The 15,457-nt window shown below is 42.5% G+C and overlaps 1 protein-coding gene across 6 annotated transcripts; it reads right to left on the reverse strand.

The window, feature by feature from the left end:
• Positions 1-95: 95 nt before the first annotated feature.
• On the reverse strand, positions 96-14,863 carry pcsk7 (proprotein convertase subtilisin/kexin type 7). Of its 6 annotated transcripts, XM_006801109.2 has the most exons (18): positions 14,574-14,863; positions 13,972-14,064; positions 13,534-13,841; positions 12,262-12,504; positions 11,469-11,603; positions 10,816-10,981; positions 10,619-10,709; positions 10,456-10,510; positions 10,154-10,292; positions 9,945-10,045; positions 6,392-6,559; positions 5,138-5,242; positions 4,942-5,044; positions 2,575-2,731; positions 2,325-2,419; positions 2,117-2,222; positions 1,861-1,978; positions 96-1,342 (listed from the first exon to the last, which is right to left on the reverse strand). In XM_006801109.2, exons 3-18 carry the CDS (start codon positions 13,780-13,782, stop codon positions 1,070-1,072), a joined length of 2,304 nt encoding a protein of 767 aa, XP_006801172.2. In that variant the 5' UTR covers positions 13,783-13,841; positions 13,972-14,064; positions 14,574-14,863; the 3' UTR covers positions 96-1,069. The 6 variants fall into 6 exon arrangements, with proteins under 6 accessions (XP_006801172.2, XP_006801174.2, XP_006801175.2 ...); XM_006801111.2 differs by lacking the exon at positions 13,972-14,064 and having other exon boundaries at positions 14,742-14,863; XM_006801112.2 differs by lacking the exon at positions 13,972-14,064 and having other exon boundaries at positions 14,731-14,863.
• Between the last annotated feature and the right edge of the window lie 594 nt (positions 14,864-15,457).

Consider the following 15,457-nt stretch of genomic DNA (forward strand, 5'->3'; position numbering starts at 1 on the left):
TTCTACAGGTGACTTACTGGAGGTGTGTGAACTTGGTTTTAAAACTATTTTAAAAGTACAAAAATCAGTCAAAGAGAAAACTTAATCAAGCATCGTTTATTATCACTGAACTTGCCTGTGACTTGCACAGTAATGGTTTTCAATATCACTCCAAACACTGTTTACATTAAAAAAATTATACTTTTTTAATAGTCTTTAAAAAAAAAAGCACTGTAAAAACACCATCAGCATAGTACATCTGTACAGCAGGCACACATTGTCTATATATTATACTTTATTAAAAAATTGATTTGCAAATCCCACAATGCAAAAATCCCATTTCAAGTTTGTATTTTTCTTTTATTTGTAAATTTTCAGTAGTAGATTGATAAGCCACAGAAAACAACACCAGGCTTAAAAAAATAAATGCATAAAGGAATTCCCTCAAAAAGCAATCTTTTTATTGAAATACAGTACCCACTTGAAGCCTCACATTCTACCATAGGTCACGTTTTCCATGGAAGACCTTGCATATCACAAGCACAATCGCTCAGGTCACACTCACACTCTCTCTCTCTCACACACACACACGTTTTTGTTTTTTTTTAAGTGCACATCTCAGTTCTTCCTTCCACAGGTGTATTGTATCCTATCAAGCTCTTCTTTGAGGTTACATTTTAAACATATATGAGCAAATGAACACTTTCACACATGTAATTAAACCAGGAACCCTGTTAAGTCCATCTGATGGTCATACCAGACCTGTGCATTAACTTACTTTACAGGAATTTTAACCTTCGTACCAAATTTTTCTTCCATGTCTAAAGAGATGGCAGAAAAAAATGTGATCACCTTTATTAAGGGGATGTGCACAAGCCACACACCTTTGCGTGCAGCACAAACGCACTGAAGGCCACTCTTAAGGGGAATGCAAAGAAGGACAGGAGTGCACTGGTTTGACCCTCCAACACCACTGCTGGAAGCTGAGTGTGGAAGGCTAAGTTGGCGAGTGGCAAAATGAAGGTGTAAGCCTGAGAGGTCCTATAAGGACTAACAGTGTGATGGTTTTAGCCCTTAATCTGGCTCAGTGCTATGTTGCCAGCCATTCCCCACTGGCAAGCGGCTCTTTGACATCAGAGTCCAGCACAGCCTGCAACTCCACCCCTGAGTCCTGCTCCTCATCCTCCCCGTCCTCATCCCCAATCAGTGCCTCCTCCACTCCTTTCCCTTGTCGCCCCCTCCTGTGACCACCCTGTCTCCTGGGCAAGCAGAGAAGGACCCTGAAGTCTACGTGGGCCATCATAACCTCCAATGTGTAGTAGAGGGACCAGAAGAGAGCAAAACAGCCAAGCAACAGCATGAACTGGAAGAGGAGGAGGACACAGGTTATAGAAACAAGGAATGTAAATCACCACAGGAAGAGTCAATCAGTGATTCAAAGGAAGGGAGCTGATAAAGAATGGAAAAGGAGAAGGAGCACACACACCTAAAGGTTAGCTGAAGGGTTAATTAATCAATACTTGATTTGTTTTATACCCTTTTGTCCAGGGGCTCACAGATTTTAGTTACCCTCTCACATGTCCACCATCCTACTGCTAAGTTAAGTTACGCACATCTTAACTAAATAAGAAAGATGAAGGCCTGAGGATATATTTAATCGCTGGAGACTTTATGATAAACACTTCCCTGATTGATGGTTAAAACCATGAAAGTTGTACAAGAAACATGTTAAAAAACAACAACAAACACACATCACCTCCCCAGGGAGAAAATGAACACAGTCTGCAAAGAACTCAAAAGACTGAAGCACACAGTGGGCAACAGCATGGTAACCATGACGCGGCTTGTCTGAGTGTGCAACGTAAACGCCGCGCTGTTTACCTTGAGGTTGTTGGACGTGAAGGGCTTGGTGATTTCTGGAGGCAGGTCCAGGCCTGGAGGGCAGGGCAGAGAGAAGTTGCTGTGCAGATACTTCCCAGTCATTGCCTCCTCCACCAGCCTGTCAACCGATGCACAGCCCATCAAACTCACAGAACGTCTTAATAAAATCACAGGTTCACTCCTAACATCTGCATTCAGGCTGGGTTTGAATTCATTTATTGCAAAAGTGTTACACCGACTGTGTATCGGTTCTTGCCTCTGTCTTTCCTTGACCTCGCTGAACATCATAGATGAACCATACAGAGTCAACTTCCTCTCCTTCAGCACTCCCACGGCGGCACACTGGACAGAAGATTCATCTTCTATAGAAAAAGTGGAGTGAGGAGGTCATGATGAAGAGCCAAACAAATAAAAAAAATGTAAAAACCCAAACAAGTCTAGCTGTAAGCAGGGCAGAAACTCACTGTGGTCAGAAATCTTGAGGGTGTAGAGGCCCTGGGCTCTCTCTCCCCAGCAGCGCACAGTGGAGAAAGTCCAGTCCTGGTAGCCTGCATTATCTCTATGAGCACAAAACACACACGGCTACATTAGACTGCAGCACAAACTATTTTCAGTGCAATCTTGAAATACATTAGAAACATTAAACGTGAGTACGTTTTACGATTACCATTTTCCGTAAAGTGTTGTTTTACAAAGCTCAAAGACAGAAACTACCTGTCGATGGCACGGCGAGCCCCGATGACTGATGTCATACCGCTGGGGCAGATCAACACAAACTCCACGTTGCCACGGCAAGGGTGGATGACTGTCACGGTAACGGCCACATGCTCCAGGGTCTCCATTCCAGACTGTCTCAGGTCGGCAGCAGAGACTGATGGAGAGGAGACAGAGCGACTCACGCTGTTTGTATGTTTGACAGTTTGACCCTTTATTCTAACCTGGTAAACAATGAAGAGTATGTGAATATGCTTGAAATCATTCTGAATGCATGTTTAAGTTTCTATTTCAGGGCTCATTAGCTTCATTTTAAGTGCTGCTTCACAATACGGCGGTGATAAGAATTCAATTTTCTACTCGTCCTATTATTTACAAAACTTTATTTCAGTAAAACTTCTTTGCTGCCATTATGACAAAGCAAATAACACTTCCTTTAAAAACAATTAGAGTTTAGCTAATGAATGAAATCACTCCTAATCTGGAGAGACTTTAAAACAGAGCAAATCAATAAAAAACACTCAGTCACTTTCAGTCTTCCCTCAAACGTGAATCTGTTATCAGTGAGTCTTCCTGACCACCTCTTGCCCCCCCAGTGCGAGTGTCTGGTAATTTCTTGGCATTTCCTGGGCTCTGAGTGCTAATGGGCCATGGCTCCATCTGACCATGTAGGGCTGAACACATCCTCGGGGCAGGGAAGGACGCAGAGGGCCCAAGGAGAGAGGAGGAGACGTGTAAACAGAGGTGTGGACGGTAAGATGGAGAGGCATGGGACAGATGTAGAGAAAAAGGGAATGATCGGGAGGGGCAGCAAGGACAAGGAGACACGTGGAGACGAGGAAAGTAAGACGGAAAAGAAAGCGGGAAATTAAATAAAGGACAAAGAAGAAGCTTGGAGAAAGGTTTTAAATGCTAGAAGCTCTGACAGCTCAGAGTTCAAATCAACTTCAGATTTTGGAAGACTTTCCATGAATGCACTGGTCTGGCAGTGGTTTTCACTGGAAATTTTAAAGAAACGTGATATGCATTCAATAAACAGGGTGCGGGGGTGAGTGTGTAATAAACTCCAGACAGCACGCTGCTGACCTGTGCTCATAGCTCAAGAAGGGAAGACACATGAAGATAAAGATGCATCCTGGGATAAAAGACTGCATGCTTTTCTAAATAAGCAGATGATGTTTGTTTTTTTTATATCTTTGTCATTGGGCTCATCATGAGCTTGAGGCCAAGCTAAATAAATTCAGTGTAGAGCTATAAAAATTATGTAAGATTGGATTGAAAAAAAAAGTTTCAACAAACTTTTGTCTGAGATGACAGGTTTGAGTATACCACACCACCACTGCTAAATGACTGCTCTGGGTTAGAATGTGATGGCGCAGCAGCTGTGAGCTTTTACCATCGTGTTTCTCTTTTACAACTAACTCGCTGGCGTTCCTTCACCTCGCAGCAACCTAAAACCTCTATTCTTCACAGGAACGTGAGACTGCGAGCTCCCACACATCCTCTCTCCCTCAGAAAAGTCAAACTCTAGTTGTCTGTAAACTAACGTCACCCACTTGCCCTGAGCTGGCCTGATGAAACCTGATGTGACTGGCCATGAACAGGTCAGGGCAAGTTGCAGTGTGCGCTTACAAGTGAGGAAAATGTTCACATGGGAAGAAGAAATTTTGAAAAACTAAAGGGGACGTGTTAGTGAGTCAGCCAAAACACATAAAAACTACCACAACAAACCCCGAGTAGTGTGCAGGTCTGAACAGCGTCAGTGGTGAAGAAAAAAGAGCCCCAACCAATACTGACTGAAACGACACGTAAAGGAGAAAATGTGGAGTACAGCACCTCTTTAACTGTCAGCAGCTCTTTGTGCGCACACACACAGACGCACACACATCTGGCTGTATTCCTGAAATCAACAAGCCCATAAAAGAGGGAAGATACAGATCGAGGGAGGAGAGGAGGAGATGAGGGAGAAGGAAATGTTTCTGCTAGAATGAGGTCACCATATGCGAAAAAACTGTACAAGGGAGAGATTACATACACAGATAGCTGAATGTGAGAGATTCAGAGCGGTAAGAAGTGATGAAGGAACAAAATGAATAGTGAGAAATGTTAAAGTAGTTATATCAGGAAAAAAAATGGAAGAAAATGGGGGAAAAAAACCCTGCAAAGAAATCTGGAAAAAAAAATTTCGCCAAGGGAACTCACAAACAAAGAGAACATTACCAAATATGGACATGCAGCCTGTCTGAGGAGCAGGCAGGCAGAGAGGGAGGGGCAGAGGGAGTTAGCTACATGAGTGCAGTGTGTAAACTTGACAAGTAAATGTCCAGTACAGAGCTGAGAGAGAAGTAGACACTGAGGCAGGGTTACCTTCCCACGTAAGGACGAGCTCATCGGGATAGATCACAATGGGGGTTTCCTCCTTTATTACAGAGCTCTGATAGGACAAGAGGAATGGCACTGACTCCCACGCCTGAAACAGAAACCAGAGACATCTTCAGCCTAACCTGGAGTGGACATCTTTATTGAGAGCAGTGGCTGTGTCTCTACGTGCGTATGTGTGAACCTTGGCGGCATTGACGAGCCTCCACGCGTTGAGCAGACCGAAGCCGTGCTGGTGGCTGTGATGAAATCCTGCTCCGTTCACCTTCCAGTCGGCACTACTGTCGCACTGTCAAAACAAACACAGCCAAGATTGAGTTTATGCTCTTATTGAGCAACAGAAATGACAAAATAAACAACAGAGACCACTTCCAGGAGTATTGGGAAATGAGATACATCAGATCTGGCACGTTAATGAGCCAGCTTTGCTCTTAGGAAAATTTTGTTACCCCTTGACAAAGGCTGGCTCTCTGAGTCTCATCTAAACTGGCTGCTGCCTGTAACTATGTAAATATAGCAGCAGTAAATTTGGACAGGGCTTACCCATCCATATAAAAGCTGATTCTTTATCTGGCCTTCATAACACTCAAAGCATTGCTTTACTATTTATGATTACCGGAAGAGTAACTAGCAATAATGGGGGTAGATGAGGCTTCATATGTATCAAAATGCATTCAACATCACACGCTGACGATATCCGAAGTGCAGAAAAATTAGCAGGACTTTCCACGTCTACGAAAAAAATTAAAATAAAAAAAAAATTGTCACCATATCCTGACAATATACACACACAATTCCTTAATAATAAAAATAACTTGTGGAGCTCGACAGCCACGTGCTGAGAAGACTTAACACAGGGACTAATCAGCCGAGTTCTCTGTTTGATTCCTGGTTGGCTGGGCCGTAGCTGCATGTTACTGAAATCATCACTGTCACTTGTCTGTTTTTACTGCACTCTATATGTCAGCGATGAAGACTCACAAATTTTTATAAGCCAATAACTCTTGAGTTTTATCCACTCAAGAGTTGATAAACACTGCTGAAAAAAAAGATTAAGGGAAGATTTCAAAACACTGTTAGAACTGTGAGCTAAATTGTGTCAGATTTCAGGTTTTGACATGTCATTTTGAATCATTCTGTAAACAGCTGGTATGGCGACCTGATTGGCTGAACAACAGAACACACAAGGGCTTTACTCAAAAAGATACTCGACACTTACATTACACCAAATAATGCAAATGTTACTACAAAGAGGCTCCAAACGTGGATATACATTTTCAACCCAAGAGCACAGAGAAGAAGGCACGAAGGCTTAATGCCATAAATTCAATATCCAAACAAAGATAAAATATAGCAGCCCCTAAGAGAGAAGTTTACCTGAGCACTGTGTGTGTGTATGTACTGTAATAACCAAGTTTCTGAATTTCATCAGGCTTACCTTGGTGGCAGTGAAGGTGATGATGTGCTGGATATCCCTCCAGGTGAGGCAGGGCCGGACCTGCAGCATGAGTGCCACCATTCCTGCTGCCAGGGGTGCTGCAGCAGATGTACCGGTGTGGCCCTCGGTACAACCTGTGCCCCCCTGCATGGACCAGTCTGAAGTCACCTGAAGAACCACACAGATGGGCTGAGTGTTGGAAGGATAGTTTGGAGAAACTGTGCACAGTATAAACAGTGTCACGGCAGTAAAAACTGTCAGGAGTCTGAATATAAACTGTTATCAAACCCTTTTAAAAAGCCATCTTGACCCATTTGAACGAATGTAACCAGAGTTCAGCCCTCTGTATGTGCAGTTATAGGAGTACAATTCAACAGCTATTCCCAGCTGTTGATCTTTTGCTGTTTGCTCATGGACATCAAATACAGCGCAGTGCTGTACATGTACTGGGTCTCAAAAAATGTTTTTAAAAACGCAATTATGATTGGATTTGGGTGGTATTGCATTATGATTTTCAATACACTCTCTGTTTAGCTAGTAAGAAGATGATGTAGTTTGGTCTTCTGTGCTGTTGCACTGTGTTAAAATGCCACCAGTGTGCAGTGTCTCCTGATCCACAATAAGTAATTTATTAAGAACGTTTCATTTATATAGCACCTTTTAAGATGAAAATCACAATGTGGTTCACATCAAACACAGACAATTAAAAAAGAAACAGACGATAAGACAAAATAAAATACTAAGGCCTGGTTAGCTTTTTAAAAGAGGAATTTTTATGGCTGGACACAAACCCTGATCAGAACATCTGAGAGTCCTACTGGTGACACATAGCTGCAAAGGTTCACTGATATATTTAGGTGCTAAAGGTGAACTTTGCATTGAATTCTAAATTTAATAGGGAGTGAGTGCATTGAGATCAGCAGCTGTGTGAGATGAGCAACGTTGGGGGATCTGGTAAGCCTACCAGCAGCAATCTGTGGAAGATATAGATGATCCAAGGAGGTTTTACTGAGGCAGACGAAGAGTAAATTACAACAGTCCAAAGATGAGATAAAAGCATGAACAGCAACTTGTATTTCTCAGCTGATGAAAACAAGAACGAACTAAACCTTAAACACGCAAATCCAACAGAGTGCTAAGCTCAGCGAGCTGTGCAACATGACAACAGTGAACAGAAAACAAAGTAACCAGTAAACTGTTCATGAGTATTTTGGGTTTAGTCCCACTGATCAAAGATGACACAGCCAACATTAACAAAGAACTGTTTGCCCCTAGAAAATAATCAACCAGTCTCTTACTATCATTCCTTGAAGGACGCCATCCTTGCGCCACCTATTTAAGTGGGTAATGCATTGCCTGAGTCTAATAATTACACATCCAATTGTTTGTTCTAACTTTCAACCTCCTTATTTACAACATTCCCTACAGTTATTAGAGCTGTTGGCAAGTCACGCAGACTGTGGCCTTGCCTTGTGGTGACACCCAGCGAAGGTAGCAAAGTGTAATCATTCAGTCAATCAAATGCTGCCAGTACAACTGCTGCTATCTACCAGATACACTGATGTAAACGTCAGTATGTGATGGACACGTGAGAACCAAAATATGCTGCCAAACCGTGGTCACCATTGTTCAAAGCATTAGAGGCTCTTTTTTATCTCATATATGAGATTTTATAAGGCCCACATGTCTTTTAGAAACAGTCATGGTGTATTTATTTCAAACAACTGAATTTCTTCATCTCCAACACTGAGCATCATGTTTTAATTAGTCAAAGCTATTATTTGGGACTTACATTATTTTTATGAGAGTTGAAGCCCTTAAATATCTTCAATCCTCCATTAGTACAAGATGCAAAAACTGCCAACAGCTTAGAAGTAATTTCTAAGATATCACTACTTTTTTTCTCATGACTGTCCAGATGTTATAAACTCAATAATAAATCCCAACTCAGCGCGCTGGTGACAGCAGCTGTTCTTGGTAAAAGTTTCTGGAGACTATTGAACTAACAGGCAGCGTCTGGACAGCATTTGGCCTGTGACCATACTGTGGTCAGCAGTGGATCACGCAGCCCACTCCTGGCTAAGCTCTTCTCCCTCAGGCGATGACATCCGCCGCTCCAAACTGCGTTACCGTGGTGATGCACAAACAACAGCAAATACAAGTCAGCGGCTTCAATGGGCTCTTACCCCTGTCAACATTAGTCATGGTTTTCAGATGAAAACACTCCCTGTTGCTCTTGATGTGGAGCTGCTCTTTCAAACAGCTGTCCCCATCGCTACAGTTTTAGACCTTTCCAGTAGAGAACTCAAACATACTGGTCTGCATGTCATGTCTTGGAGTTCGGTATCTGCAGGCTTAATCAGTAAGGTTAAATATACGCGGCACAACAGTTTTTAAAAATCTAGGGCAAGAAACAGACGACCATTTTGAAAATTTTATATAGATTTTCTATATTGGCGATCACTCACTCGCTCACAAGTGTGTGCTGGCCAAGAGGTTGACAGCTCACCTAGACACAACTCAACTTTATGTCTCCTTTCCAGTGCCACCTACGCGGCTTGGCTCGACTTTACTCCGTTTTGGTGATTTTTGATTAAAATTGAGCACCACCTCAATGTGGGTGTGGTCATTGGTGCCGCACAGCAGCACAGAAGTCCCGTAACATCATTTGCATGCAACGCAAACAGTTGGAACCCTGGCCTCCTGCTACTATCACCTAATGGAAAAGCAGAGCCAAGCAAAGCCAAGTCTGTGCTAGTGGAAAGAAGGCTTTGGAGAGAGCAACAATTTTTGGGAACTTTTTATTACACTTGTAATCATGTAACAAGTTATTTCAGCTTGAGTGGAGATACAGAACAGCCTGCCTCCACAGATTTCTTTAAAGACTGCAGTTCAAATATTAGTTAAACTTTTAAATTTCTGCTACATTTAGCATCACGCAATGCTGTAGTTGTCTACGAACTGTGCTAACATCCACTGGAAGAATGCCAAGACTCACCTTTGAGTCAATCTCTGTCTAGTTGCTTACTTTACTCACTCACTATGTGTTAATAGACCTCTCTGCATTGAATCATATCTGTTATTAATCTCTGTCTCTCCTCCACAGCATGTCTTTTATCCTGTCTTCCTTCTCTCACCCCAACCGGTCGTAGCAGATGGCCGCCCCTCCCTGAGCCTGGTTCTGCCGGAGGTTTCTTCCTGTTAAAAGGGAGTTTTTCCTTCCCACTGTCGCCAAAGTGCTTGATCATAGGGGGTCATATGATTGTTGGGTTTTTCTCTGTATCATGAAGCGCCTTGAGGCAACTTTTGTTGTGATTTGGCGCTATATAAATAAATTGAATTGAATTGAATTGAATTTTACACATGGTGCACATGATTTAAAGCTGTTTGTCTGGTTCAGAATGCACACACCTCTAGTCTGAATTTCACCGAACATGTAAGGTGTAAAACCACTGTCATGGCCACTATTAACCCAGCTAAATGAAGCTAAACTAAGTTGACCCGCTATTCATGCACTTAATTCTTTTACTTGTCTTTGTTTGATGAGACTTACAATGCTCCTCAAAGAGCCCCTCCCGCTGCTGAAAGTGACGGCCAGCATGGATGCGCACTCCTCAGCATAGAATGGCATCTTGCCTTTCTCGTCAACCGCTCCTGCATCAAACAAACACAAAAACTACTTGCATGTGCCACACATACGGCACAAATAAACCTGCAGAAACAGGGCGGGCACAGGCACGCCTAAGAATGTCCGGGTCTTACCGATTGTAATGGTGTAGATCGAGTTGGCGTACCCGTCGTAGTTGCAGTTGTCGTTGTACTGACCACCGTTACCGCTGGCAACTATAAAGATGCTCCCGAATCCTCGTCTGCCTGCAATCACCCCGTGCTGCAGAGCTGCCTGTGGAGCAGGGACAACAAAAAGGTCATTAGCATAAAAACAACAAAAACAACAAAAACATGAAGTGAAAATCTGCAGTGGTCTTCTACATGTCCGAGCTGCTGAGCTGTTGTGTTTTACTGCCCTCTGCTGGACAAAGAGTTCTGTGAATAGATAATCCCACCTTGCCCAGAGGATGAGGTCCATCCACAGTATGCCCATCATCATCTGGACCCCAACTAAAACACACACAATGAGCAACATCAGCAAGAACATGAGAATCTTTATTAATATGATATTACAGCATATTAAAACACTGCTTAATTACACAGGAAACACAGTCGGACCTGCAGCTGTAGATGTCATTAACTTGGTAGTGTTTGTTAAAGGCTATAGCCTCCAGGCTGTCTGTCAGCGGGCCATCGAGCACTCTAATACCTTAGAAGTAAGCAACAAGTCACAGATGAGATAAATTCAGAATTAACTCTGTCATCTTCAGATTTTAACAACGAAAAAAAAAAAATCAAGATTTTCCGGTCTGTACCTGCTACTTTGCTGCCATAGGCCACTCCCACTGCACAGAAGCTGTTGTTGGGAACAGCTGCAATCTCTCCAGCGCAGCGAGTACCGTGGTGGTTGTCGCTGTGAATGTCAGGGTGAGGCATGGGGTCTGGGTCATTTGAGTTAAGGTCGTAGCTGCCTTCTGGACTCTAAGGAGGACATAAAATCAGTTTTTAAACGTTACTAGAATCGTTAATAAGACAATCAAGAAAACTATTACAACTAGAACTTCTTATTATCCAATTCACTTTGATGTTCTCTTCACTGTGTGATCACCTTTCTACTAGTGCGGACTGTAAGTCTGTCTACACTGTAAAAACAAAACAAAACAAAAAAAACTGCTTCCCTTCTGCTGACAGCGACATTCTCTCTACTTTATAACTTTCCTCTGATCTACAACATGCTGTTTAGAGTTAAATCTGCCACAGTAGTTCCTCCACAGCAAGATGATTCTTGTCTGGCCTGCAGTTGCTAAACTATAATACAAAAGTCCACTGGCAGAACTGACTAAAAAAAAAAGTATCGATTACAGTAATTCAACACTGGATTCCCTACAAAACAAATAAATCCATGCCAGTTCCCATTGTTAAGCAATAGGAATAAATCAAAAAAATTGCTTAGACAGTTTCGACTTACATAATTTGGCTGAATATCTTGGTGGGTGTGCTCCACCCCGTCATCAACAACTACCACTGTGACTCCCTGGCCGGTAATGTTACGCTCCCACACTCCTGTCACGTTGATGTCCATGCCCTTACTGACGGCATTGTGCTGCAAAAACAGGCAGAGCAAAAAAAAAAAAAAAGGATGAGAGGAAGAGGTGGAAATAGAAATGTCAAGGTAAATCAAAACGAGAACAAAAATCAAAACGAGAGAACAGAGGGAGAAAAGGTGAAGTGGTGTATCTGGCAGTATGGGTCTTATTGTACAACAAGCATTTCTGTGAAGCCAACCAGTTCTTTGAAATCCACTATGGCTGTTTTGTGTTTTTGTACCCACATATTGGACAGCTGTGAAAAACAAAGTAATAAGCTTATAAATCAGGAAACTATAAAAGAGGCGCAAGCTCAAAGGTTACAATCAGCTGAGCGGCAGTATTTAGCTTTTCACTTTGCACTTCATTCTCACTTTAGGCAACAATTTACTTTCCTTCTCTCTCCTTGGTAAGCTGTCTGATATTGCTCCGAAGCATTTGGCATAACCGTTAAAAATAACACCAAATGTCATGTCGCACACAGATTGTTACATTGATTCACACTTAAATTACCTGGCTTAAATTCCATTCTGATTGAGTTGTTAAAATAGAATTTAGAGCTAAAAATGCTTTTTAATTAAGATATGAATTGATTGTCAGCCTCCGAATTAGTTAAAAATGTTAATGTTACATTTCATCATAAAGACAGTCAGAGTCAGTCATATGCATCCTCACCAGGTGCCATTGTTTGGGGTAGTTGGGGTCGTTGAAGGCCATCGATCTCTTTGAGCGGCTGAGCACTCTCTCCTGAGAGTACCACATAACATGAGGGTGTCCTGCTAAAACATCCTCAGGCCGGAGAGCTTGTCTCTTGATGCGTCCTACAGACCTAGCACCGGGCTTTGTAGAGCACAGCAAGTAGTGGCCTTCTAGGTGTCCTATCTGGCCATGGTTGTGCAGCCCAGCCTGCTCTGCTACCTGTGACAAGAGAGAACACAGGTGACGACTGCAAAATTAAACTAGGACAATGCATCTAAACGTGGCCACCTTCATGTAAGACTAATGTAAGGCACTGCTGGTCCAGAGAAACCTTTTTATAGATCCTATAACATTTGGAGGAAGTCCAAATTGTGTGTGTGTGTGTGTGTGTGTGTGTGTGTGTGTGTGTGTGTGTGTATCCAAACTGAAGGAACTGTCAAAGTTGGCAGGTGCTAACTGACATAGCATGAGAAAATCATGAAAGTGAATCACTATTGGTATGATTCACTGGAATATAACTCCAACAGGCTGGCATGTGCTCTTAATGTGGGTAGGTGTGATTGGTTAGTTGGGTTTTGGAGGTAATCAGGAGCAGCACCAGGAACTGCAGGATGCCTCGGTGTAAGATTAGCAGCTCTCTGTATACGGTACTTAACATGTAAGTAATGAGTCACTTGTAATGTTATGTTATGCATCTTAAAAGTGAACAAAATCACATCTCTAATTTTCAACTACAGCATTATCATGAATCCCCTGACACTCAGTAAACACATGTTCCAAATCACAGCGTCCTCCAACTCATTCTTGTGTTTGTAGCTTAGTTGTTGTTATGCCAACAGCTGGCTGGCTGGCTGTTGGATATGTTGCTCAGAAATGCAATCAGTTGTGTGAATGGAAAAAAAAGAAGAAAAGGAAAACGTAAAAGATCTAACAGTATGCAGTTCTGTGGGCAGTATCGCAGTGAGAAGGCTTCACAGAACTGTTTGGTCCTAAAGCATTTTTACAGCAAACCTGTAAAACAAACCCTGTCAAATCCCTACATAGATAAGAGACCATGGGATAAAAAGAGAATACGAACAGGGAGCAAAAAACAAACAACTGAAAGGTTTGGTGAAATGAAAAGCTAATGAATGTGAATGTGTTAAGTTCAAATGCAAGTGTATGAAATGGCCTATTATGGTTACAATAACAACAACAAATAACAAACTCTTAAGTCTAATCTGAAAAAGCATGAATGAAGTACTCTACCTTGTTGGCTATGAAATCCATGTGCACGGCACCGTGTTCACCATCTTCTTCCTTGTGATCAAGACCAGTGTGCAGTCGAACCGCCCAGGACTGACCTGGACTGCAAGAGGGTGACGGCCAAAGTGAGGGATCAGAGGCAGGCGCTAAAGGAAGTGAGGGGGTGACAGGGGTCAGAAGGATGAGCAGCAGGAGGACGAAGGAGGACAGAAAAATCAATAAGAGGAAAGTAGGCAGATAGAGCTTTGCCATGGCGAGGAAGGGTGATACACGGGGCCAAAAGGGCGAGTTCTCCTCATTGGAAAAGCGACCTGAACATCAGACAGAGTCAGACAGGGAGAGAAAAAGGTGTCATTAGTGAGGACAATCTGTGAATCAGTGCGCCTTGGTGTTTATCATCTGCATGCTGTATTCAGAAGCAACGTATCAAATTCACAGCACTTTACTAACTGGACGCCATCTATGTGAGATAAACCCTGTGGTTAAATCAAAGCCTTTGCACCAGTGAGACACATACACAGTGGATTCCAACACCTGCAAAACAACATCAATCATACCTGTTGTGGGCGGTTTCTTCTAGCCAAACAACAGGTTGTACTACATGTACGCCTCAGGTTTTTTCACAGAACCAAATAACGTGACAAATCAATCACCAGGAAAACGTCCAGTCTGCGCAAATGTGCGGCTGTAACATCTATAACCACATCAGACAGACAGCCGAAGACATTACCGATGGCTGTCCTATCGAAAATCTGAATTATGATATTGATAGCCTTAAAAATGCATTAAGGCTATTTAAATCATGGCTCTTTCTCTTTGATACGCATTAGCATTAGCTGTCTTGTCACCCAACAGTACGCTCTCGTGACTTCTTAGTTTTGATGACTTCTTTTTGTTTTGTTTTTATTCAGCTTACTAGCTAGCTGTACGTTTGACCGAGATTTGTTGTGTAATTACAGTGTCTGTGAAAACACTGCCACGTACACTCGATAAAATTATAATCTAGTAAGAACAGAAAAAGAAAGAGGAAAAAAGTCAACAACCTGAAGAGGGAGTCGGGTTTCGTTCCCAGCCTCGTTGTTATCATAGCTTAGTAAGCGAGCTTGTTGTCCTGGCGGCTAACGAGTAAGCTCGCTATTCTTTTATTAGATAAAGTAGTACGAATTAGTAGCTGTTTGAAAATGATTTGTAGTCAGACACCTTCGGCTTACTTTTCCACTGAATCCCCGTTTAGTCCTCTGTCGTTTGTGAAATTCAAGGAACCAAAGGTAATCATCTCATTTCCGTACAACACTCGAGAAGTCGCTAGGTGCTACGTCACGCGTAGCGCAAAACGTCGTGTGGGCTTCCTGATTGGCCCAGAGCCACGGCGTAAAGCACTGCAGTTAAAACAACAACAGCAAGTTATTCAAAACACTTGGAGCATTTATCGTAATCGAAGATTTATCGTAAGAAATCATTAACAGTTTTCCCTCAATATAAAAAAGAAGTGCAATGCAGCAGGATAACCATGAAATAAATTTTGCACAGTCTAAGGAATAAATTCTCCTTTGTTGATGAAACACTAGGAAACACTGTGAGGAAACCTCCGTTCTTTTCACTGGTAAAATCTTCAGGTGTAGGAAGGGGCCTCTCCAGAGGTACAACCTCCCTGAGCCGTGCTGCTGACCATGCCCATCGTTTTATGACCACAGTATACTCATCTTATAACAGATGTCAATCCAGCAGATTATCTTTGGCATGTGGTGGACCAGGAGATTTGCAACATGGATGCACAGCCGACAAATCTGAAGCAACTGTGTGATGCTATCATGTCAATATGAAACTAAATCTGTGAGGAATGTTTTCAGGTCTTTGTTGAATCTGCGCCACAAAGAATTAAGGCAGTTCTGAAGGTGAAAGAAGGTCCAAAACAGTACTGGCAAGG

The sequence above is a fragment of the Neolamprologus brichardi genome, chromosome 14, assembly GCF_056152115.1.
Source record: "Neolamprologus brichardi isolate AB-2024 chromosome 14, ASM5615211v1, whole genome shotgun sequence".
Taxonomy (NCBI): domain Eukaryota; kingdom Metazoa; phylum Chordata; class Actinopteri; order Cichliformes; family Cichlidae; genus Neolamprologus; species Neolamprologus brichardi.